Raw genomic sequence first — 27334 nt, forward strand, 5'->3', positions numbered from 1 at the left:
AATCTTGGAATTTCCTCCCTAATGGCATTGTGGGTCAACCCACAGCACGTGGACTGCAGCGATTCAAGAAGGCAGCTCACCACCACCTTCTGAAGGCCAACTAGGGATGGGCAATAAATGCTGGCCAGCCAGCAACACCAATGACCCACGAATTAATTTTTTAAAAAACATAGTCTGAGATCTGGAATGCAGCTTATGTCATGAGCAATCTATTTTTTTGTAACATGAAACATTTGTCGAATTCATCCAGTATCATGGAGACCTACCCTTCAGATTGCTGCATGAATAAGTATAACCTCGGCATTGATTTTAAATGGATAATCAGTTATCTTAGTTGTACATTTATCTGGATTTCTTTTGTCCTGTCATTTGCATTTCAGGAGCAATCCTACAGGAATAAATTAATGGGTGAAAATGACATATCCTTGCATTGTGTGGACCAGATTTTTGGAGGTAATGTAACAAGCAAAGCTACATGGAATCCTTCATTTTTTTTTGTTGTTTCCATTGGTGCATATATTTATTGATTTGTAGTACATGTAGATTATAACAGCAATGTTTGTGTATAGTGAGGAATGACCTAATCAAAAGGAGAACAGGCTAGAGGGGCTACTTATGAAACCTACTCTGAAATAAATCCATAGGAACTAAGGAACAAGAGTAGACCATTCAGCCCCTGGAGCTATTCTGCAATTCAGTTAGAGCTGGATCTTAACTTCAAGTAGATGAATGAAGTTTATACATTTTGTAGTGTATGGAGGCATTGTAGGGTTCCTGAAAGGATTAAATGCCTTCAGGGAATGGGGATAAAGGGAAGGTTTTAGTAGGAAAGACTGCAGTAATTGACTTAGACCAATTAAGTTGTCCATATGAAACCAAACAAGAAATATAATGATTTGTTATAAAAGAAAATCTATTCTTTTTAAACAAGCATATTAAAAAAATGTCACTTATCTTGATATGCATGTATTTGGTTGGTGGCAATATTCATCAGATGCCAAAACAATTGTAAAATATATCAAATGGCGCGTGGGAGAATATCACACTCATGTTTTTGCCGTTGTAACTCTTTGAAACGTAAGTAACAAAAAAGACTGCATTATGTCAGTAATGTAAGGCTCTACTTCAGTAATTGTCTCAATCTCTAGAATCAATGAAATGTTTTGAATTCCAGTCATAGTAATGTAGGAGCCAATTTTACGCTGCAGGACCACACAAAGCTGTGTTAGTTGAGAGAGGGATGTCAAAAATTGATGACCGGAAGGCTATGGCAGGTGAGAACCTAGAAACTATCATCACGAAAGAGGTAGTGTTGGGCAAACTAATGGGGCTAAAGGTAGACAAGTCTCCTGGTCCTGATGGAATGCATCCCAGGGTGCTAAAAGAGATGGCGGGAGAAATAGCAAATGCACTAGTGGTAATTTACCAAAATTCGCTGGACTCTGGGGTGGTTCCCGCAGATTGGAAAACAGCAAATGTGACGCCACTGTTTTAAAAAAAGGAGGTAGACAAAAGGCAGGTAACTATAGGCCGGTTAGCATAACTTCTGTAGCAGGGAAAATGCTTGAATCTATCATCAAGAAAGAAATAGCGAGACATCTGGATATAAACTGTCCCATTGGTAAGACGCAGCATGGGTTCATGAAGGGAAGGTCATGTTTGACTAATTTGGTGGAATTCTTTGAGAACATTACATGTGCAGTGGACAATGGGGAACCTGTGGATGTGGTGTATCTGGATTTCCAGAAGGCATTTGACAAGGTGCCACACCAAAGACTGCTGGATAAGATAAAGGTGCACAGTGTTATGGGTAATGTATTAGCATGGATAGAGGATTGGTTAACTAACAGAAAGCAAAGAGTGGGGGTAAATGGGTGTTTTTCTGTTTGGCGATCAGTGACTAGTGGTGTGGCTCGGGGATCAGTGTTGGGACCGCAATTGTTTACGATTTGCGTAGATGATTTGGAGTTGAGGACCAAGTGTAGTGTGTCAAAATTTGCAGATGACACTAAGATGGGTGAAAGAGCAAAGTGTGCAGAGGACGCTGAAAGTCTGCAAAGGGATATAGATAGTCTAAGTGAGTGGGCGAGGGTCTGGCAGATGGAGTACAATGTTGCTAAATGAGAGGTCATCCATTTAACAGCAAAATGGACTATTATTTAAATGGTAAAAAATTGCAGCATGCTGCTGTGCAGAGGGACCTGGGTGTCCTTGTGCAGGAATCTCAAGGAGTTGGTTTGCAGGTGCAGCAGGTAATTAAGAAGGCAAATGGAATTTTGTCCTTCATTGCTAGAGGGATGGAGTTTAAAAACGGTGAGGTTATGTTGCAGCTGTATAAGGTGCTGGTAAGGCCACACACCTGGAGTACTGTGTACAGTTTTGGTCTCCTTACTTGAGAAAGGATATACTGGCACTGGAGGGGGTGCAGAAGAGATTCACTAGGTTGATTCCGGAGTTGAGAGGGTTGGTTTATGAGGAGAGACTGAGTAGACTGGGGCTATACTCATTGGAATTCAGAAGAATGAGGGGAGATCTTATAGAAACAGATAAGATAGAAGCAGGGAAGTTGTTTCCACTGGCGGGTGAAACTAGAACTAGGGGGCATAGCCTCAAAATAAGGGGGAGCAGATTTAGGACTGAGTTGAGGAGGAACTTCTTCACACAAAGGGTTGTGAATCTGTGGAATTCCCTGCCCAGTGAAGCAGTTGAGGCTACTTCATTGAATGTTTTTAAGGTAAGGATAGATACATTTTTGAACAGTAAAGGAATTAAGGGTTATGGTGAGCGGGTGAGTAAGTGGAGCTGAGTCCACAAAAAGATCAGCCATGATCTTATTGAATGGCGGAGCAGGCTCGAGGGGCCAGATGGCCTATTCCTGCTCCGAGTTCTTATGTTCTTATATTCTTATGTGTTGGTTTGGATTTTCACTGAAATTTTGAATAGTACCAGGGGATCTTTACCCACCTGAAAGGGCAGGTATGGCTGCTGGTTAATGGTCTCATTTAAAATATGCCACCTACCACAATTCAGAACTCTCAGTGCTGTTCTGGTGTGTCTGTCTGCTAGATCAGTCTTCAAGGTGTCTTAAATCTCAAACCTTTTGATTCTTTAGGTGAGAGATGCCAATTGAGCCAAATTGACATTTGGTAGCCATAGTTAATATCCAATTTTAACTTCCCTGCAAATAATTTCTTGATTGGTTACAATTTTAGTAAAGAAAATGTATTTTGTTCTTTACTCCTGTCTTTTGACATGTAGTTCCTTCATCAGGGGCTTTCCGTTTTGTCTACTTGTCGGTCTGTGTTATCAGCTCATGGAAGCAAAACATAATTTAGAAGTGACAAGATTTGTAGTTAGATGTTTCTTTGTTATAAAGGGATATCTTCAAATCATTTTTTTAAAAAAATTGTAATCTATTAATATAACCAAAAACGTCCAGTCTCTCTCGTCTTGCTAGGTATAGAATTAGTTGCTGAAGTTTTATTGTGTTTTTGAAGGGAGATATTGAATCAGGAAAGATGTAACTTCTACTTTTTGCAAGAATAACCGTGGCTGAAGTTCAGCCTTCCTCTATTGCTGTTGCTTCGTGTGTAAGGATGTTGTAACTGTGTGTGGTTTTCTTTGTAGTGTATGATGACAAGAAGAAGCCACTATTGCCTGGTGCTGTAAAGAACAAAATTCCTGAGAAGCTTCTACTTTATTGTAAAGACTTCCGGGTCTTTCATTTTGGATTAAGATACACTAAGGAAGAGGATGCCAAAAGGGTAAATGCGAAATAAAACTTAACAAGAATGTAATTTACATGTTGTGGATTGTTTGCAAATTTTCCCTATCTTTATTTCGAGTTGTGAAGTGCCTACCCTTTACATGGTGTGTATCGTAGGGGTGATGTTTGAGATTATTCATTGCTGTGGTAAACATTGTGCATAAGTCTATGTCAGTGTGGAGGATGGCAAGACTTAAACATTCCTTATGTTTAACACTCTGTGTGTCTGTGTGTCTGTGTGTCTGTGTGTCTGTGTGTCTGTGTGTCTGTGTGTCTGTGTGTCTGTGTGTCTGTGTGTCTGTGTGTCTGTGTGTCTGTGTGTCTGTGTGTGTTTCCAGTGCGTCCCTGGTTGTTCTCCAATCCGTTACCCTTCACAGTCATTATAATTTGAAGCTGCTCCCACTATCCTGTATGACATCAACTCCCAATAATCCATCACTCGGCCCCCCCCCCCCCCCCCCCCCCCCCCCCAATATCTTGTATGAATGGTTCAGTGTCAATCCTTCAAAATCTTTTAGCACCATCTCCAGTGCCCCTGGCCGCCTTGTAACCTGGTGACTTGAACTGTGCACAATACTCCCAAGGGGGACTAATCAAACTTCCTTGCACATTTACGTAACTTCCCTGATTTTGAATTCTATTCATTTAGAAATAAACTTGTAATTTGTTTGTATTCTTATGGCCCCTTTAACTTGCATTGCCTGTCTATCACACTTGAGATAGGATTTTGGTGATGGTATGCGGGCTGGACCTGAGGTGGGCAGGCATGTCCTTGTGTGCCATTGGCTGGCATTCTATCTGCGAGCCATCTTTCTGGAGGCTGGATTGGGGGCGGAATGGCTGCTTCCCTGCCAGTATGACATAGAACATTACAGCGCAGTACAGGCCCTTCGGCCCTCGATGTTGTGCTGACCAGTGGAACCAGTCTAAAGCCCCTCTAATCTACACTATTCCAATATCATCCATATGTTTATCCAAAAACCATTTGAATGCTCTTAATGTTAACGAGTCCACTACTGCTGCAGGCAGGGCATTCCACGCCCTTACTACTCTGAGTAAAGAACCTACCTCTAACATCTGTCCTATATCTCTCGCCCCTCAATTTAAAGCTATGTCCCCTCGTGCTAGCCATCACCATCCGAGGAAAAAGGCTCTCGCTATCCACCCTATCTAATCCTCTGATCATCTTGTATGCCTCTATTAAGTCACCTCTTAACCTTCTCTCTAACGAAAACAACCTCAAGCCCCTCAGCCTTTCCTCATACGATTTTCCCACCATACCAGGCAACATAGAAGCTAGAAGCAAGAGTAGGCCATTCGGCCCTTCGAGCCTGCTCCGCCATTCATTATGATCATGGCTGACCATCAAATTCAATATCCTCATCCTCCCTCCTATATCCCTTGATCCCCAAGAGCCAAATCTAACATCTTCTTGAAATCGGACAACGTTTTGGCTTCAACTACATTCTGTGGTAGTGAATTCCACACATTCACTACCCTCTAGGTGAAGAAATTTCTCCTCACCTCAGTTATAAAAGACTTACCCCTTATCCTCAAAAGTTCTAACCTCCCCCACCATTGGGAACATTCTTTCTGAATCTACCATGTCTAACCCTGTTAGAATTTTATGAGTTTCTAGTAGATCCCCATAGCTTGTTAAGGTAGTTTTAAAGCCAATGCTCAAAGATCGACTACAAAATTCCATGGGTTCCCTCATGACATCAGGAAGGTGGCAGCGGCCAGGAGGTGGGCTTCCGGTGGCAGACCAGTGGCCAGCACTCCAGGATAACCTTTAGGCCCCCACTCACCTACCTGATTACAGCTGTGGCTTTGGGCCATCGTCCAGAGGGAAAACCCTTTCACAATGGTAGTCTGGCAGTTGTGACCATTTTGTCTCTTCAAATATTTAAAAAGTACTGTCAGGGCAACTCCAGTTGAGGGCACCCTCCCTCTTCCTTGTCTGCAGTGTCCTGCTGCAGCTCCACCCATGCCTCTGTATGGTCCTCCAGCCTCAAGAGCTGTCCTTAATTAGATGTACTCTGGCCACTAATTGGCTGATCTTACCCAAATTGGTGTCTTGTGACTGCTCCTAAACTACAGGATTGGGACCCACATTTGACCCTGGCAATCTGTGTCTTGACCCAGAACGGAAAATCTTGGGGGTGAAGTCCTAAGCTAATGCTTCGGGAGCATGGATTCAAATCCCACAATGGCATCTGGTGGAATTTAAATTCAATTCCTAAATCTGGAATGTAAAGCTAGTCTCAGTCATGGTGACCATGACAATTATCATTGTTGTAAAGACCTAAACCCACCTGATTCACTAATGTCCTTTAGGGAAAGAAATCTGCCACCCTTACCTGGTGTGGTCTTCATGTGATTCCAGACCCACAGCATTGTCCTCTGAAATGGCCTTACCAGCCACAATCAAGGGCAAATGTGGATGGGCAGCAACTGCTTACCTTGCCAGCAATGTCCACAACCCGCGAAAGAATAAATCTTTGAAGAATGTTGCATACGGTTTCTTTGGGAAGTTGAGCTTCTGATGATCTTGTACATATTTTACCTACTGGGGTGAAAAAGGGATAAGCTAATTATTATCTGTGCCCACTTACAGACCCCTCAACCTCCAACCCAGCCCCCAACACACACACACACAAAAAAAGTCATTTACATTTAATACATGTATTGACAACTCCTTTTCTTTGTTTTTCTTTCAGCTGATCCGTGCCATAGTTCACTATTGTTTGAATCCAACATCTTTAAAATGCTTATTTGCTTTCTCCTACGTTGGTGCAGCAGGTGGTCTTAAAGGTAATGCCACACAAATCCTCTGTTCTTCCTCTTTTTTTTTTATTTTGCTTTGATTAATATGTGGATTACTGTGACAGAGATGCTTACCATCAAAGTATTTTTGTGTGTTTTGGTCATTGTGGCAGCCAGTTTCCCTTTCCTTTTTATCTCCGTGGCTTAAGTTTGAATGCAGTGAGTCTGACCAGGCTGGGGCCAATGGGCAGAGCAATGCAAAAAATTAAGTCTTGAAGGACTGAAACATGTGCCATTTTCATAAACCAGTATGTTTACGGAGGGTTCTAATAGAAATGATCAAAATTGACTGGTACATGGCTAATGAGGGGCATGAGGAAAGTTTTTAGAAAAAAGACCATACAGAATGTTAATAGAACACCAATTGGTTTACCACTAGTGACTATGAATTCAAATTATTACCTCCTTGAACAATGAATTGGACAGATATTTAGAAAAGGAAGAGTATCAATGAAAACAACAAAGGGTTGGCAGCACCAGCTTTGTGTATCTATTTCTGCCTGAGTTTCAATGTCCATAATTACGTAGATTGAAGCTTTATCAATGATCTCACTCTAGTCTTACAGGGATGACTGTTAAGGGACATAGAATCTTTTCACTAGTGTGGTTAAAAAATGTTCTTCAAGGCACTTGATGATTTTTGCATGCTGAAAGTATGTGTGCGTGCTATTCATATCCTCAGTATCTCTTCTCTTGCATAAAAAAAACATGACACTTTTGAAGTGAGCTGTTGATATCTGGGCATACAAGGGAATGTAAAAGACCAAAAAAGATGGTTGTACACTGTTTGGCTAGAACCAGTGTCTAGGAAATACAGTATCAACATTGATGAACTAGTGGTATTATCGCTAGACTATTAACCTAGAAACTCAGCTAATGTTCTGGGGGACTCTGGTTCTAATCCCGCCATGGCAAATGGTGGACTTTGAATTCAATTTTTAAAAACAAATCTGGAATTAAGAATCTACTGATGACCATGAAACCATTGTTGATTGTCGGAAAAATCCATCTGGTTCACTAATGTCCTTTAGGGAAGGAAATCTGCCGTCCTTACCCGGTCCAGAGCTACAGCAATGTGGTTGACTCAAATATCCTCCAAGGTTAGGGATGGGCAATAAATGCTGGTCCAGCCAGTGACACCCATGCCCCACGGATGAATTAAAAAAAAGCTTGCCAAGACCCTCTACCATATTTTTTCATCAGTATTTATTCAGTTTGCTGATTGGGAGTGAGGGAGGGGGAATAATTGGCCCTTGCTCATTACCTCCTGTAGGAAACCATCACATTCACTCATCACTTCCTGCATAACTTAATTTCTTTTTTGAATCGTCTCTTCTAAATTTGGGACTATGCCTCTGGGGAGATGGTGGTAAAGTCTAGTAATCCAGAGGGTTCATATCCCACTGCAGCAGCTGGTGCAATTTGAATTCAACTAATAAATCTGGAATATAAAGTTTGTCTCCATAATTACAACTATGATGTGGAGATTACGGTGTTGGACTGGAGTGGGCACAGTAAGAAGTCTCTCAACACCACATTAAAGTCCAACAGGTTTATTTGGTAGGACAAGCTTTCGGAGCGCTGCCCCTTCATCAGGTGAGTGAAGGGGTAGCGCTCCGAAAGCTTGTGCTACCAAATAAATCTGGTGGACTTTAACCTGGTGTTGTGAGACTTCTTACTGAACCATGATAACTGTCATCGATTAATCGATCTGATTAATTAATATCCTTTAGGGAAGGAAATCTGTCTGCCTTGCTCAGTCTGGCATACATGTGACTGGTTGACTCTTAACTGCCCTCTGCAATAATCTAGTAAGCTACTCAGTACAAGGGCAATTAAGGATGGGCAACAAATGCTGGCCTTGCCAGTTCACCCACACCCCATCCATGGTTGTATATTAAATACATATATCCAGTCCATACCATTTCGAATCTCAAATATGCTTTATAAAGATCATTCTTGAGCCTTCCTATGGTAAAGTTTCCCAGCTTTTGTAGTTTTTCTCCTGATATCGTGGGTGCTATCAATTCTATTGCTGTTCAGTGCCCCCTTGCCAATGCTTAATTTACACAGTGGAGCGATTTGGATGGAAATGTGTGAAAGGACAAGAGGCAAAGCAGCAAATATTTATTAGGCTCTCAGATTGTGCAGGTATCCTTTGGGGGAAAGTGTTCAAAACAGCTGTACTTGAAGCGAGTCTAAGGTTTCAATTGAAAGAGGGCATCCTATAAATAATCGTGTTTATGAACTTAAAATACATTAAAATGAAACTGGGAGATCCGTAGAACAGCGTTTCTGTTGGTGTAAGTATTTGGATGTACACCTCTGATAAATCATTGGGATTTTCAGCAGCATCAAATTCACAGACCTAAATGGTTAAGAGATTTTACTGTGCTCTTTTTAGCGAAGATCTATGTAACAAAGCAGGTACTGTCCACCTGCACGCACTGGATATTTTACATTTAACAATTACTACTGGCTTTAAAGTTTCAGAATTTTAATCTGGCTTTTTTTTTGCAGTTCCTAACATTTGCGGAAGTTTCTGCTCTATATTGGATATGAATTTATTTAGGAAAATTAAAATAATGCACTTTGCAACAGCAAAAAATATTGAAGTATTACAAATGGTGTTCAGGAGAAAGTGATTATTTCAATTGTGGCTTTTCTGATAATTTCTAATATGGATATAATTGCTTTGTAAGACTTTGAGTCTACAGAAAACCCACACAAACTGACATAAAAACAAATTGCTGGAAAAACTCAGATCTGGCAGCAGTTGGGTTGCAATTACTTCCCCCAAAGTCACCATGTACATATGGTGCAATATGCAGAACATGTTAATAAGGCAGTCACTGAAATCAGTGTTATAAATAATTAATGGGGTATTTTCCTATCCATTAACAATACAATATTGCATGATGCTGTTAAGCTAAAATTTGTACTTTGGTTTGTTTAATAGCTGCATTATACTGTCGCTGCTCTTAATATTAGTGATCCATGCTGCATATATATTGGATGATATTTGTAACCAGATGCCAACAATGGATGTTATCATTTTTCTAGGGCCTTTTTTGGTGATTGATTACTGAATCTTGAAAAAATATCATGCATGATTGAGGGGGAGGGTTAAAGGGCAGGGAGGGAGATAAAGGGCCCAGAAACAGGAGAAACACCAGTGACTATGGTTTCCCTGGCCCTGGTGGACAGTAGTTACTTTGTGGTCTGATCTCCTCATTCAGCATTTGCATTCTTCTATTTCTGGCTTGATTATGCATTATTTTAACTGTCTAATGCATCAGGGAATTTGCACGGAAATAGTAAATAGAAGCTAGTATGATGTGTCTAATGTGTCCAAAGTAATATGCAGTGAAAACATGCTGCATTTATTATATTATATGACTACTGGATGTTTTGACCACTTTCTAGACAACTAAGTCATTCTGAAGTGTAGTCACTGTTGTAATGCAAGAACTGTGTGGGATCCAATGTGCAGCACAACAGACTCTCTCAAACAGCAAGGGTGATGATGACTAGGTAATTTGACTTTATGATATTGATTATAGAGTCATAAAGGTTTACAGCATGGAAACAGGCCCTTCGGACCAACTTGTCCATGCCGCCCCTTTTTTTAACCTGGGCTAGTCCCAATTGCCCGTGTTTGGGCCTTTTCCCTCCATACCCATGTAACTGTCTAAACGCTTTTAAAAAGACAAAATTGTACCCACCTCTACTACTACCTCTGGCAGCTTGTTTCAGACACTCACCACCCTCTGAAAAAATTGCCCTTCTGGACCCTTTTGTATCTCTCCCCTCACCTTAAATCTATGCCCTCTAGTTTTAGACTCCCCTACCTTTGGGAAAAGATATTGACTATCTAGCTGATCTATGCCCCTCATTATTTTATAAACCTCTATAAGATCACCCCTCAGCCTCCTACGCTCCAGAGAAAAAAAGTCCCAGTCTATCCAGCCTCTCATTATAACTCAAACCATCAAGTCCTGGTAGCATCCTAGTAAATCTTTTCTGCACTCTTTCTAGTTTAATAGTATCCTTTCTATAATAGGGTGACCAGAATTGCACACAGTATTCCAAGTGTGGCCTTACCAATGTCTTGTACAACTTCAACAAGATGTCCCTATATTCAATGTTCTGACCAATGAAACCAAGCATGCCGAATGCCTTCTTCACCACTCTGTCCACCTGTGCCTCCACTTTCAAGGAGCTATGAACCTGTACCACTAGATCTTTGTTCTTTAACTCTCCCCAACGTCCTACCATTAACTGAGTAAGTTCTGCCCTGGTTCGATCAACCAAAATGCATCACATCGCATTTATCTAAATTAAACTCCATCTGCCATTCATCAGCCCACTGGCCCAATTGATCAAGATCCTCTTGCAATCCGAGATAACCTTCTTCACTGTCCGTTATGCCAGCAATCTTGGTGTCATCTACAAACTTACTGACCATGCCTCCTAAATTCTCATCCAAATCATTAATATAAATGACAAATAACAGTGGACTTTGCACCGATCCTTGAGGCACACTGCTGGTCACAGGCCTCCAGTTTGAAAATCAACCCTCTACAACCACCCTCTGGCTTCTGTCAAGAAGCCAGTTTTGTATCCATTTGGCTACCTCACCCTGGATCCTGTGAGATTTAACTTTATGCAACAACCTACCATGTGGTACCTTGTCAAAGGCCTTGCTGAAGTCCATGTAGACAACATCAACTGCATTGCCCTCACCTACCTTCTTGGTTACCCCTTCAAAAAACTGAATCAAATTTGTGAGACATGATTTTCCACTCACAAAGCCATGCTCACTGTCCCTAATCAGTCCTTGCATCTCTAAATGTCTGTAGACCCTGTCTCTCAGAATACCTTCTAACAACCTACCCACAACAGATGTGAGGCTCACTGACTTCACACCGTGAAGGCTAAATAATGGTCTACACCCAGAAGAACTCCCCTGCTCTTTGAAGTAGTGCCATGGGATCTTTTACACCCACCTGAGCAGGCAGATGGGGCCTCGATTTAGCATCTCGTATGAAAGATGTCGCTCCAATTGTCTAGCTCTCCCATAGTAATGCACTGGAGTGTCAGCATTGATTTTTAGTTAAGCTTGAATGTACAGTGTTTTTGAGGAGCGTCCCCCTCCCCTCGCCCCAGTTTCTTGCAGTATTTGAGCCTGTTTGAGTTTAGTGATGTGGAAATTTAGCATTGACATGAACCTTTTTAGATCAAATGTGCTGTAAATATTCAAAACCCATGTTTGGCTAAATACTGCAAGTTTGCTGTTTAAGAAATTGGCTTTAAACAAAGGAAACAGTATATGACGTGAAGTAGAAACTTTGCAATATAATGCAAAAGTACACTATCAAAATTATCAAACATTTTAAACATTGGAGTGCTCAATGTTGGGCTACAGTTCTGTTTGCGGCAGCTTGCTTTGAAGTGACTTTGTTTAACTTTCATGCAGTCACAGCACTGCCTGTGGTTCCTCTATGTATAAATACTTCTTCCTTTGCATCTTGTTAAATCCTTTGATAGTTACTTACATCTTTAATTGATTTGTAACTTGTGTTATTTTAATAAAACACTTCCTCCTCAAGTGGAATTCCACAGCTCTTTCTGTGCTAATGCCTGTCCATAACTATCCACAGCAGTTCAATTGTACTTATCATAGAAATCATAGAAATCATAGAAACCCTACAGTGCAGAAGGAGGCCATTCGGCCCATCGAGACCGCACCGACCACAATCCCACCCAGGCCCTACCCCCACATATTTACCCGCTAATCCCTCTAACCTACGCATCTCAGGACTCTAAGGGGCAATTTTTAACCTGGCCAATCAACCTAACCTGCACATCTTTGGACTGTGGGAGGGCACCCGGAGGAAACCCACGCAGACACGAGGAGAATGTGCAAACTCCACACAGACAGTGACCCGAGCCAGGAATTGAACCCGGGGCCCTGGAGCTGTGAAGCAGCAGTGCTAACCACTGTGTGCTACCGTGCTATTCTACCGTGCTACTGTGCTATTCTAAGCAATACTTAGAATAAATGATGCGTCATATGCACAAGAGGCATTTAGTTTGACTGAGATACTTTTGCAATGAGAAGTTTTTTTTTCTTCAGTGGGTCCCTTAGGAATAGAAGAGGAACCTCCGACCATAATGTTTGAAACTAAAAATGACTGGAAAACAGAACTGGATCGCACTGGAGGTCTACTAACCTACAGAATAATTTCCAGCAATGAAAATTACAAAATCAGCACCAGGTGAGTAGTCAACAGTTAGATAGTGTTGATAACACCGCGTAATTACTGGTAATATGTGGCACAAGAAAACCTGACTATCTTGCTACTTTCCCCTGCAAAACTAAAAATGTCTCCAGGAAAGGTACACTTTAAGTCCCATCCCTGACGCCATCCTACCAAAGTGTTGCCTATATTGCGATAACCTGTTTATTCAATCAAAGATCACCGAGAGGACTTGTATAACATCTGTCATGTCCCAAAGTGCTTCAACCAATAAAGTACTCTGACAGCACTTCAGAAGTACTGTGGGGGAAATCCAGCAGCTAGTTTAAGTTTATTTATTCGTGTCACAAGTAGGCTTACATTAACACTGCAATGAAGTTACTGTGAAAATCCCCTAGTTGCCACATTCCGGCGTCTGTTTGGGTGCATTGAGGGAGAATTTAACATGGCCAATGCGCCTAATCAGCACGTCTTTCAGACTGGGAGGATACCGGAGCACGCGGAGGAAACCCATGTAGACACAGGGAGAATGTACAGACTCCACGCAGAATGTGATCCATTCTGAGAATCGAAGCTGCTGTGAGGGAGCAATGCTTGCCACCGTGTTGTCCAAATGAACAGCATGGTCCTTTTTTTAAAAAAAGAGGTAAATCGCTAGATAACTGTTTGAGGGATAAACATTGGCCAGGATACCAGGGGAACTCTGCTCTTCATTTCATAAAATGCCATAGGGTGGCTTAGGCTGAGGACAGATTGGCCTTACTGTAATATCTCATTTGAAACTTGGCAACATAACAATTCCTCAGTGCTGCACAGCCTAGATGTAATTCTGCAAAATAAAGGCAACTTTTCTAAATTATGATCCAACCTCTTGATTGAAAATATTTGGTGCTGGTTAGGAATTGGTATCTTAAACAGTAAACTGACTAAGGTGCTGAATTCTAAATTATTTGAAGTCTCAGACAGTTGCATAGAAGCTAGAAGCACGAGTAGGCCATTCGGCCCTTAAATTATTTGAACAGTTTCTGTTTTGATTAAGAGAAGGGTTTGAGTTTGTTCATCTATCAAAATAAACTCAAAATCCTACTACTGCAGCATCAAATTATTTCCTAAATGATTCTTGAGTTCTTGTTTCACTGTTGTATCCAGGACTTGATTCTCTATATTGATCTTTATGTAAAGAACTAATTTATCATCTGCCTTTACTAATTTGAGCCCCTCCTGTCGTTCAGCAATTCAAAGATTTGCCTTTTATTATATAATTTTTTAACTGCAGTGCAGTATTGATCATGCTGGGCTGTTGGCGGAGCCATCTGTTGATGAGACGTTAAACTAATGCCCTGTCTGTCCTCTTGTAAAAGATCCCTTGGAATCATTTGAAGAACATGAATGCTTCTAGCATTCTGACCACTGTGTGTAAGCAAAGAAAATAGAATTGTCACGACTTGGTTCTTAGTTTAGAGCATATGGCTGAATTGCCTAAGCAGTATATGTTTTAACATTCTGCTGTCAACATAAAATTCTAATATAATGAATGTTTACATTTTTTTTTAGTTGAATCACACTGAAGTAGACTCATAAGACATCTAGGTTTGATGGGATTCTGCAGCTCACTCTGTTCCAAACTGATACTTGTGCATTTTCTCTCTCGGGTTTATTGAGTCATGTGCTAGCTATAGAGTCAGAGGTTTACAGCATGGAAACAGGCCCTTCAGCGCAACTTGTCCATGCCACCCAGTTTTTGCTACAAAGTTAGTCCCAATAGCCCGCATTTGGCCCACATCCCTCTATACCATCTTACCCATGTAAATGTCTCAATGCTTTTTAAAAGTCAAAATTGTACCTGCCTCTACTACTACCTCTGGCAGCTTATTCCAGACACTCGCCACCCTCTGTGAAAAAAATTGCCCCTCTGGACCCTTTGTATCTCTCCCTTCTAGTTTATGCCCTCTAGTTTTACACACCCCTACCTTTGGGAAAAGATGTTGACTATCTAATTGATCTATGCCCCTCATTATTTTATAGACCTCTAAGATCACCCCAAAGTCTCCTACACTCCAGGGAAAAAGTCCCAGTCTATCCAGCCTCTCCTTATAACTCAAACCATCAAGTCCTGGTAGCATCCTAGTAAATCTTTGCTGCACTCTTTCTGGTTTAATAATATCCTTTCTATAATAGGGTGACTGGAACTGTACACAGTATTCCAAGTGCGGCCGTACCAATGTCTTGTACAACTTCAACAAGATGTCCCAACTCCTGTATTCGATGTGCTATGACAGATATGGGTTAAGAGCTCTGCCAGTGTTGTGTTTATTTCTCCCAAATTTAAGCTGGTCACTGTTCTTGTTCATTCATTTATGTAAAAAGAGGTAACTTATGCCCTCAGCACAGTACTTTTTGATTTGTTGCATCTTAATTAGCTTTCAAGTGATCTCCATATATCTGACAAATAAGGTTGCGTGAAGGAGACTTTCTATTTATGTAAGATATTAAATTTGAATCGGGCCAAAAAAACGGTCCTGATATCCAAACTACTTTACACAACTTGTTCATGTTGAATTAAAACAATAACCATACTTTATCGTTCTATGTGAAAGCTGACTTTGTTTTGAATTTGTACCTTAAGTGGATGGTGGTGATGCTGAGGAATGAAGTGCTTTTTCAGTTTATTCCAGTTTGCACTTTCCTGTCTGTTTTGTGAGAGAGTGTTTTTTTTTCTTTTAGGTCACTTGGTCTGATTATTAATTTGATATGTAATTTTCTCCTTTTCCTTTCCTCTTGCCTCTCCCTTCCTTCCTTCCTTCCTTCCTCCCTCTCTGGTCAAAGATTTCCAGTGCTGAGAAAGCAGGAGAGTGATCTGCTCCCAGGCCAAAGCTTAAAATAGATTAAAAATAATCTTTATTTTTCCTAAAATGCTTTAGAGTTTAGAATGTATGGTTGGGTGCAGGACTTCATACGCGTTGCACAATTCCTTGCCATTCCCAATACAACATTTTTCTTTGGTAAACTTGCGATTGCATTTCTAGTGATTGCTTTCACCAGAATTTTGAATCTTGCAAAGTAGTGGGATCTTGACTTTATTTTTATTTCAATTTGGCCAATACAAATTTGGAGGGGTTTGATTTCTATTTGAGATGTTTTAATATAGCGTAATGTTCACATACCTATATTTAAAATGGGGAGGGAGGGCAGTTGATATTTTTAAAGCAGCTTACCCCTCTCCCCCAAAGAATTTCTAAATGTGCGGGTGGGTAGGAAATATAATTTTTTTTTTTTAAATTAGGAAGTAATTTCAAACCTCTACTAAATATTTGTTAGGCCGCAGTTAGAATGTTGTGTTGAGTTTTGGGTGCCTTTCTTTTAGTCACGATGTTAAACCCATGGAAACGATGCAGAATGTACAACTTAAAAGCTGTACCAAGAAAAGAGGCTTTAGCTCTGAAGAGGCTATGGCCCTTTTGCTCAGAGGGTCCATGGGAGATGTGATTGAGGTGTCCAAACTCGTGGGTTTTAATGATGTGATTTAGGAAAAATCGTTTCCATAGTTCGAGTTGATTTGATGATCACTGAAAGGACGAAGGGAGAAATTGGGAGAAACGTTTTTGCGTTGAGGTGTGTTAGGATATGGGCGCCCCCCCTCCCCCCAACCAGAAAGAATGATGGAAGTGGAATTCATGGTGGCTTTTGAAAGGAAAATGAAATATATGGTGAAAGGGCAGTGAATCCTATGAACAGCTGAGTACCTGCTTGGATGCAATGGGTTGTGAACTTCAATGATTGTATATATTTGGGGGAATAGGATATCAAAAAAAATATAAAGGAAAGGAAAAATATTTTAGCTCTGAGGTAACAGGGCATCATTCTTTATCAATAAGTCTTACATTTTCAAAACATGATGGGTTATTTTGTTTCCAGACTTCCACAGTTCTTTGCTGTTCCTTCAAGTGTTGCTGATGATGATATTAAGAAATACAAAGGAAAAGGCATTGCTGTAAGTTTGCTTTCTGTTTCTCTTCAATTTATCGACCCATCCTTTAATGCCACTTGTACTTTGCTTCGCATAATCTGTTTTGCAAGTTCATTGACAGTAGTCCCCTTTGTCTCAAAGTCTTTGCGAAATCGAGTAGGTTGAACCTCTTTTATGCATGTATAGAATGGATAGTAGTTTGCAAAACATTGAAAGTGCGATAGAGTAGAATAAACAATGTTACACAAGTTATCTGTTAAATTGTGGTTAGTTACTTTAACGAGAATCTCTTAAACTAGGACTAACATTATACAACCACTGGGGGTAAAGTTTAACTTTAGCAAGGATATTGCTGGTTCCCTTGTTGTTGCATCCCTCCATAGCCTCGTGCCTCCAGTCCTAATCGGATATCTGTGCTCCTCTAATTCTGCCCCCTCGCCCATCACCCATCTTAATTGCTCCGACAGTGCCTACAGCTGCCTGTGTTCCAAGCTCTGTAATTCCCTCTCTAAACCTTTCTGCACATCTCTCCGTTTAGAACACCCCTTAAAACTCACCCATTGACCAAGCAATTTGATCGTCTATCTCCTTTTATGGCTCAGGATCAAGTTTTATTTGGTAACACTGCTGTGAAGCACCTTGGGGCATTCTAAGCAAAGGTTGCTATATAAATGCAAGTTGTTGTAGAAGTTCTGTACTCCAACTGATTATCCTTTCCGAAGGAAAAATCTGGGGAAGTGTTGTCTACAGGCAGCTGATCTGATGCCCATTTACAAAGTGTCAAATATGAATTTTAACCACCTTGAGTCCAAAGATTAAATGGTTGTTTCTACAAATATAATGTTCTCAGCTGTATGCAGGAGTTCTAATTTTATAATATATCAATAATAAGACGTTGCTACTTCCAGCTTGATTACACCATTGGCATATATAGCTGAATGGATCCAAACTCCTCATACTTCTCAGTGTGATAAACCTTTGCTATTTAGCTGATTAGTGTTGTACTGAAACAAAAACAGAAAAATGCTGGAAAATTCCATAATCATCCTCGATGCCAGTGCCCCACAAGGCTGTGTTCTCAGCCCCTACTATACTCCTTGTACACCTATGACTGTGTGGCCAAATTCCCCTCCAATTTGATTTTCAAGTTTGCTGACGACAGCACCGTAGTGGGTCGGATCTCAAACAATGATGAGACAGAGTACAGGAATGAGATAGAGAATCTGGTGCGGTGACAATAATCTCTCCCTCAATGTCAACAAAATGAAGGAGATTGTCATCAACTTCAGGAAGCGTAAAGGAGAACATGCCCCTGTCTACATCAATGGGGACGAAGTAGAAAGGGTCGAGAGCTTCAAGTTTTTAGGTGTCCAGATCACCAACAACCTGTCCTGGTGTGCCCCCCCCCCCATGCTGACCACCAATGCCAAAGACTAAGGAATTTTGGCATGTAGCTACAACTCTCTCCAACTTTTACAGATGCACCATAGAAAGCATTCTTTCTGGTTGTATCACAGCATGGTATGGCTCCTGCTCTGCCCAAGACTGCAAGGAACTACAAAAGGTCGTGAATGTAGCCCAGTCCATCACTCAAACCAGCCTCCCATCCATTGACTCTGCCTACGCTTCCCGCTGCCTCAGCAAAGCAGCCAGCGTAATTAAGGACCCCACACACCTTGGACATTCTCTCTTCCACCTTCTTCCGTTGGGAAAAAGATACAAAAGTCTGAGGACATGTACCAACTGATTCAGGAACAGCTTCTTCCCTGCTGCCATCAGACTTTTGAATGGACCTACCTTGCATTAAGTTCATCTTTTTCTACACTATAGCTATGACTTTAACACTACATTCTGCACTCTCTTGTTTCCTTCTCTATGAACGGTATGCTTTGTATAGCGCGCAAGGAACAATACTTTTCACTATGTGACAATAAGTCAAGTCAAATCAAAGGTCTGACAGCATCTGTGGAGAGAGAGTAGACATGATGTGGAGATGCCGGCATTGGACTGGGGTGAACACAGTAAGAAGTCTCACAACACCAGGTTAAAGTCCACTTGTACACTTGTAAAGAGAGAGTAGAGCCAATGTTTCGAGTCAGGATGACTCTTCGTCAGATCTGATATTGTACTGACTTGTTTTTGTCTTTTTGGCATCCATTCAAATGGAATCCTAAAATACCTAACCAGTTAAACTCTTAGTAAGTTGTTCTACAGTAAAAATTGAGCTATTGTATTAAGATTTTAATTCTGCAGTCTAAGTGTTTAAAGTTCCTTCACAGTACTATCATTTGCATCACTATTTAGTTATAGTGAAGGTATAAGTGATTATTAGGAGTCATTGCAAAGTAGCAACTTGTGGTTTAGATCAAATGAAAACCATTGAATTAAACTTGTGATGTTAACTGGATACAGGATTAAAAACTAACTGTAAAATCATTTTTTTTGTATAGTTTCAAAATTGAAACTCTTTGGCAGTGTATGATCTTGAAAAAAGATTGAATGGTCTTGCTATTGAAATTTAATGAGAAAACTAATAATTTTCTGGCTTCCATTCCCTTGAAGGTCAAGAATTTCTGATGTTGGCCTTGCTCTGCTTTAATAAAAAGCACATGACAATAGTTAAAGATGTACTTTGGACAAAATTCAAAGTCGTGTGTGTCCTGGGCTGGTATTGTTTTGATGTTTACTGTGCGCTGTCATCTTGCCTCTTCAAATAGTGGCAGTAAAACAGGACCTGATTAGATCCTTTAACAAAAATGTTGCATCTTGGTTACCTACCTGTTTAGGGGTGGCACAGTGGTTAGCACTGCTGCCTCACAGCACCAGGGGCCCGGGTTCGATTCCTGGCTTGGGCCACCTGTGTGGAGCACGTTCTCCCCGTGTCTGTGTGGGTTTCCTCCCACAGTCTGAAAGACGTGCTGATTAGGTGCATTGACCTGAACAGGTGGCGACTAGGAGAATTTCACTAACTTAATTGCAGTGTTAATGTAAGCCTTACTTGTAACTAATAAATAAACTTTACTTTAATTTCCATGGAACCTCTTGTATCCCTGTGATAGCCTCAAGGCCTGGTAAATTGTTCAGAAACTTCCGGGAATAAACACCAGATACTGTCTTTGAGATTGGACCTGGAATGAGAGAGAATCATATACTTCTAATTGAATCAAACATTCAAAGTATTTCAAGCATGTGATGCTTGGTGGGCTAGAGTTCACATCTTAACAGTCTTGCTTTTAGAACAAAATGAGGAGTTATTGGGAAGTACCTCTGGATAAATGTACCAAAGTTTGGCTGCTAAAATACATGAATGTATTGTCGCACTGCTGTAGAAACACTGTTGATGCAGTGCAATTTTAAAATGCCCTTTTAAGGGAACAAGTTCTTCCAACTTCTCCAATCTTAGCAACAGGGAAACAGAAGACCACTTGGCCCCATGAACCATTCAGTTAGATCATGGCTGATCTTCTACTTTTTGCACTATCCCCATAATCTTTGATTGCTTTAATATCCAGAAAACTATCAAACTCTGTCTTGAGTATACTCGATGACTGTGCATCCACAGCCCGCTAGGGTGGAGAATTCCAAAGATTCACCACCCTCTAACTAAAGAAATTCCTCTTGTCTCTTATTTTGCAACTGTACCCCCTAGCTCCTTGATGTGGCAGGACTGCAGAGTTTAGATGTGGTCAGTTGGCTGTGGAATTGTTTAGCTTTGTCTATCACTTGCTGCCTATGCTGTTCAGCATGCAGGTAGTCCCTTGTTGTAGCTTCCCAGTTTGATGCATTATTTTCAGGTATGCCAGATGTTGCTCCTGGCATGCTCTTCTGCATTCTTCTTTGAACCAGTGTTGATCCCCTGGCTTGGTGGCAATAGTGGAGTGAGGGATATGTCAGAATGTAGTCAAGTAAAATTGTGTTGCTGATGGCCCACAGTACCTCATGGATGTCCAGTCTTACATTGCCAACACTGTCTGAAGCCTACCCTGTTTAGCGCGGTAGTACCACACAACACAATGGAGGATATTCGCAGTGTGAAGATGGATCTCTTATCCAAGATCCCCTCTCACCAATGAACTGATCCCATCCTTCATTAACAATGCTACACTAACACCTTTTTCCTTTTCTGCCTATCCTCCTGAATGTCGAATGCCCATGGACATTCAGTTCCTGAACTTAGTCACCCTGCAGCCACATCACTGTAATGGCAATTGGATCATATCTGTTTACTTTGATTTATGCCATTTACTCAACAACCTTTATTGCAAGCATTCAGGTAGCATCTTTGACCCTTATTATTTTTGCAACCTCTAGCCTTATCTGCTGGCACATAATTAAGTTTGTATGGTCTGTCCTTTGCTGCCACACTCCGATTACCAATTCCAGTTGTTGCTCTTTTGCCTTCTCCTCTATCTTTAATTTATCACACCCTCCTAAACTATATTCCTCACTCTCGCTATTTAGTTTAAAACCCCCTCTACTGCACTAGTTATATGACTCGCCAGAACACTGGTCCTAGCACGGTTCAGGTGATGGTTGCCCCAGTGGTACAGTGCCCACTTTCCCCGATACTGGTGTTCGTGACCGAGGAATTGGAAATCCATTTCCCTCGCACCAATTTTTGAGCCACAAATTTGACGCATCTTATTTACCCTACACCATTTGCTTGTGGCTCAGGTGATTATTACCTTTAAGATTTGGCTCTTTAATTTGGCCCCTAGTTGTTCATACACTCTCAAGCAGAACCTCTTTTTTTTTTTTTAGTTCTACCAGTGTCGAACTGGATCCTTGTCCTCCCATTGCAAATTGTTCTCCAGCCTTCGGGCAGGCAACACAGCATTCCAGGCTCTCGCTCTGGGTTGCGGAGAACCATGACTATCCACCTGACTATATTGTCCCCTACTATCATTATATTCCTATTTATACCCCCCTGCTTGAATGTCTTTGGAACAAAGCATCCAGGTAATATTCCCGTTTCCTGAAGTGTTGCAGTGTCTGCAGCTCTGCCTCCAGCTCAATGACTCTGAGCTGAGACAGTCTCCTCCAGTTGCAGGTGCTTACTGCAGATATGTTTGCCCTGGATCATCATGGTGTCCAGGAACTCCCACATTCTGCAGTCACAAAATATCACCTGTCCTAGTACCCTTAGTGTCTTGAGTAACTAATTGTTATGAAAGGCGAGGTTGACCTCCTCTCTGAGAACTAACACTCAACCACTCAGAAGTACCTCCCTTCATAATCTGTTAAAAGTGCGTGAGAAAGGGGGAATATCTGCACTTCAGGTTTTAGTGGTCAAATCAAAATAACTACCTGAGACACTCTCTGTAAAGGCAATAAGTAACACTTTATTCGTCTAACTAACAGTCAACAGGTTAACTAAACTATTAACAAACTGAATAAAAGACTTCTAATGGAATGTTTTTTAGATAAATACAATTTCCACTTAGTAACAAAAAAAAGTAGAATTTTTAGTCACACTCAAAATGCAACCAGGTGTTATCTTTTGGAATCCTCTGTCTTTATCTTCTATCTTTACTATCTTCTGTTGGCACTTTGCAATTAAGATGAGGCTTTCTTTTAAGATATAAATGTGGCTATTACATTGGTAGATGACAGTTACTGGCTGTCTCTCTAAAGCAGAAAGAGCTGTGAGCTGTGGCAGTTGCTGTCTGGCTCTCTGGAGCTGGGAGCTGGTTCTTATACCCCTGATGACATACCAAAATCCCCACAATAGGATTGGTTTACAGGTTATCAAAACGTCAAATTCAAACCTGATAGGCTGCTGCTATTCAAATGCCTAGTTTAAACTGATTCGGCAAACTTCAAAAACAACCCGCGGCACCACTGTCTAGGCTCATGATACAATGTTTCAGTCTGTGTACAGCATGCACCTGCATCTCTTAACTCTCTAAGCATAGCAAAAAACTACCTCTTCTTTTTTAAACAGACCATGCAATTTTATAACTCTTAGCATTTTAGAAGCTTTTTTATAATTTTACAAACACAAACTTCACAACACTAATTATTTTTAAGTTAAATTGATACCTCTTCTCACCTCCACTTTCTGTATTAAGTTAAACTGTAGCAGTCCAATAAACCCTACCAATTAATCAAATAGTGGACTCGCTAGATTCATACTTTCGTTCTGTTTAATGAATTAGAAGGTCACTACTTGAGGATTTAAAAAAATCTTTTTGTTTTTCTATCTTGCAGCTCTTTACAGATGCATCCTAACAGCAGATACTCACTAAGCATCTTACGGTTTTCCTGTTTTTAAAAAAAAATGTACTTTATTTGTAGTAATAAGCCTTTCTTTGAAAAAAGATTAGACGCATTTAATCCAAAAATGAGTAAATTAGTTGGATTAAAGTTTATTTATTAGTCACAAATAGGCTTACATTCACACTGCAATGAAGTTGCTATGAAAAACCCCTAGTCGCCACTCCGGTGCCAAACAGTGTATCTCAGTTTGGATACACTGAGGGAGAATTTAGCATGGCCAGTTCACCTAACCGGTACATCTTTGGACTGTGGGAGGAAACCAGAGCACCCGGAGGAAACCCACGCAGACACAGGGAGAACGTGCAAACTCCACACAGTTAGTGACCAAAGCTGGGAATCGAACCCAGTTCTCTGGCGCTGTGAGATTAGACATAGTAAATAGGGCAAGATGCTCATTTGGACAGTCAGCACAGTCTCGATGGGCTGGATGGCCTCCTTGTGCACTGTAGGGATTCTATGGGACTCTGATTGCTAGCTTAGGTGGGAAATACTAGTCAATAATCCACTTGTTTCCCTGTGATATTGCCCCTTTTTTGGCTTCTGACTGGCTTGTGTTAACATTTCACCCTTGTTGCTGCTCTCACTGATTCTTGGTCTAAAGTTCTCCTCTGTGTCTTAACCCCCATTGCTGCTTGGGGATTCTCTCGCTGATCGTCTTGCAGTGATCGATAATTAAAGTGACCACCAAATTATATTTTGATACATTTGCTCACCTACATTGGTGGCCATTCCCTACCAATTCAAATTTTAGATTATTGCCCTGGTGCTTAAATCCCTTCATGGCCTTGCTACACCCTGGGCAGGATTTCAGTTCCATGGTCAGGAACCTGATGTCTGCACCAATTTTAGGTTCCAGAGTGTGTTCCTAAAATGCCCACCTCAACATGGAGGCACCCTCTGAAGAAAAGGTCAGTTTTCTTTTTTTTAAATTTAAAATGACGATGGATGCCTATCCAGGGCAACCAAAGGCTGCAGAGATGGCGCAGTAGCCATGATAGCATAGGTGTGTTATTTCTTGTGGGATTAATCTTGGTGCCCCCCCCCCAACCCCACTGTTTCTCGACTTGAGGTGGCCTTGATGACTTGGCCGACTTCTGGCCTGAAGTGCAAAGTCGTTTGCCAACTGGAAAGTCCCTAAATGGTAATCAATAAGAACATATGCATTGTGTTGGTAGGGGGGAGGGGGGGGTGCAGGTGCAGTAGGAGGAATCATTTTAACCAGCAAGCAGTGCTCATTGCAAAAGTGAGGGAGAGCTGCAGCTCCTCTAAGGAGGTGGGGCCCAACTGGTGATAACTTGTAAGAATTGAATCATTGTTTGTCACCATTCTGACTCCCATCTGACCTCTTTTTAAAAATGGGTTTGTGGGATTTTGGCAGCATGAGGTGGGGACCTGGCTGCCTCTGATCCACAACCCCACAGAAGGTCCTATCCTCAACCTCTGAACTCTCCATCCTTCTGATGTCAGCTCATGTGCATTGCCCCCACCCTTGTTAACTATTGTTGTTAGATGTGCCTTCAAATACCAAATCCTGTGCTCTGGAATTCACTCCTTAAAACCCGCTTCTGTGACCATCCTTTATCACTCCAATGAAAACAGAAAATGTTGGAAATTATCAGCAGGTCAGATGACATCTGTAGAAAGAGAAACCGAATTAATGTTTCAGGCCTATGCAAATCACCTCTTTTATTGCGCTTTCACTTGATGTTGGTTTTCCTTTGTGCCCATGAAATGCCAAAGGACATGTTTCTCCAATAAAGGTATTTTGAAATGTGCGCTTCAGCCGTGTGCGATTGTGTTCTGGTTGTGAGAGTGTTGCATGTTAACTCTCCACATCCATGTATATGTTGCATTTTTAAAATGTTTCTAAATTACCCACATGCAGCTTTGGTGCTGGTCTCATTCCAGTGGTTGTGCATTGTTGAAGATGGCAGCTTCTCCTGAAACAGCTGATGACAGCACTTCTCAAATGGACAAAGCTTGGATTGACAGGTCAGTAGCCACTCCTGTTAAATTGTCCGTAAAGATCTGCAGCTGGGCTTCCAACTTGGGAAAGGTGGCTTTTTTTTTGTTGCCACGTGACCTATATTTTTAACTTCCTGTCACAATACTTGGGGAAAGTGTAACCAATTTTGATAGATTCCTCATTATTAATGCATGTCTATGTTGTAAATTTTTTCATTGTCTGTGTGTCATCTCATGACTAGAGAGTACAATACAGGATCAGCATGGACATCCACAGACCTGGCAGTTCCTATAGCTGTACCACTTCTGGCCTTCCTCTGGGCATGTTGGATGTTTAAAGTTTGGCACAGATGCCCCTCAACATGTTGAACCAAATTTCAGTGCTCACCTGCACATGAGCTGGTTGGCTGCAGTGCTTTCCCAAGAGAGGTGGTCTGCGGTATAGAAGTTTGTACAGCTCTTGTTTAGGGTGCCCTTGTATTGTTTGAACTGACCATCTTGATGCTCTTTGCCCTGAGACAGTTCTTCATAGGAGATCTGCTTGGGAATTCTTTGGCCATCGATGTGGGAGACATGGCCTGCCCAACTAAGTTGAAATTTGTCAATTTTTGCAGTGTGTGCAAGAACCAGCTAATTATTTCCATGATGGTGTGCAGCATATTATAGCAATAATTTGTTAATGCCACATTGAGAAGATTACATTGATATTCTGCCTAAGCAAAGTTCTTGTAATTTGACATGCCAACACCATAGCGCATTATTAATTTTTAATATGTCATTTAGAAAGAGGAATGGAATCATAATTAACATAATGGAACGCTGCATTTGTACGTAGATTAATGAAAGACACTTTGCCTGTGAGCATGTTCATAGAAAGTTGCATTTTGTTCAAACAAATTTAAGATTGATTTCCATTGAAATGTGGTTCTTGGGACGTTGGCAGTGCTCATAAGGTCACAATTATTGCTGATCCTAGTTGTTTCAAGAGCTTAATGGTCATCTTTTTGCATTGCTGCAATTCTTACAATTGTTGCCTTGGAAATTTCAGCAGTTTAACCTAGTCACAATAAAGAGTTGCTAATATTTGTCCAAGTCATGATGTGATTGGAGAGCAACTTGGAAATGATGATGATCTCTTGATTTAGCTACTCTTGTGGTCTTGGAGGTATTATCATAAATAGCCTTGCAGAATTGCTGCACTGTGACCTGTAACCATTGCAACTCTCTATTTCCTTCCTCATATACTTGTCTAGTTTCCCCTTAAACGCGTCAGTGCTATTCACTTCAGCCAGTCTATGGTAGTGAGTTCCACAGTCTCACCATTGGTTGGGTAATGAGTTTTCTTCCAAATTCCTTATTGGATTTCTTAGCGACCATCTTGTATTAATGGCCTCTAGTTATGCTCTTTCCCATAAGAGGTAGCATCCTCTCTGTATCCACTCTAACAAAACCATTCATTAATTTTAAAGATCTCTGTTAGGTCACCCCTCTCCTTTTCAAGAGAGTAGCGATCCACCATGTCAATCATTTTCCAATACATATGTCCAAGAATTTTCTGTACCCTCCCCCATTGCATCTATCCTTCTTTTATAATATGGTGTCCAGAACTGCACAGTCTTCTGGGTGTTGTCAAACCAAGGTTCGATAAAGGTTTAGCTTAACTTCCCCATTTTACCGTTCTAATTTGGAAAAAATTATAAGGGATAGGATTTATAGTTATTTGGAGAGTAATGAATTGATAGGTGATAGTCAGCATGGTTTTGTGGCAGGTAGGTCGTGCCTTACTAACCTTATTGAGTTTTTTGAGAAAGTGACCAAGGAGGTGGATGGGGGCAAGGCAGTGGACGTGGTATATATGGATTTTAGTAAGGCGTTTGATAAGGTTCACCATGGTAGGCTTCTGCAGAAAATGCAGATGTATGGGATTGGGGGTGATCTAGGAAATTGGATCAGGAATTGGCTAGCGGATAGGAAACAGAGGGTGGTGGTTGATAGTAAATATTCATCATGGAGTGCGGTTACAAGTGGTGTACCTCAGGGATCTGTTTTGGGGCCACTGCTGTTTGTAATATTTATTAATGATCTGGATGAGGGTATAGTTGGGTGGATTAGCAAATTTGCTGATGACACCAAAGTCGGTGGTGTGGTAGACAGTGAGGAAGGGTGTCGTAGTTTGCAGGAAGACTTAGACAGGTTGCAAAGTTGGGCCGAGAGGTGGCGGATGGAGTTTAATGCGGAGAAGTGTGAGGTAATTCACTTTGGTAGGAA

General features: G+C 41.1%; 1 protein-coding gene across 3 annotated transcripts in view; it reads left to right on the forward strand.

Moving 5' to 3' along the window:
* The window catches only part of mtmr12 (myotubularin related protein 12), an 82341-nt gene that overhangs the window by 21629 nt on the left and 33378 nt on the right, over positions 1 to 27334 (forward strand). For all 3 annotated transcript variants that reach the window (XM_078221205.1, XM_078221213.1, XM_078221220.1), the window contains exons 4-9: positions 381 to 453; positions 3628 to 3764; positions 6487 to 6580; positions 12732 to 12873; positions 16771 to 16846; positions 24987 to 25093. In XM_078221205.1, coding sequence (XP_078077331.1) covers positions 381 to 453; positions 3628 to 3764; positions 6487 to 6580; positions 12732 to 12873; positions 16771 to 16846; positions 24987 to 25093 — 629 coding nt within the window. The remainder of the gene's footprint in view (positions 1 to 380; positions 454 to 3627; positions 3765 to 6486; positions 6581 to 12731; positions 12874 to 16770; positions 16847 to 24986; positions 25094 to 27334) is intronic.

The sequence above is a fragment of the Mustelus asterias genome, chromosome 1, assembly GCF_964213995.1.
Source record: "Mustelus asterias chromosome 1, sMusAst1.hap1.1, whole genome shotgun sequence".
Classification (NCBI taxonomy): Eukaryota; Metazoa; Chordata; class Chondrichthyes; order Carcharhiniformes; family Triakidae; genus Mustelus; species Mustelus asterias.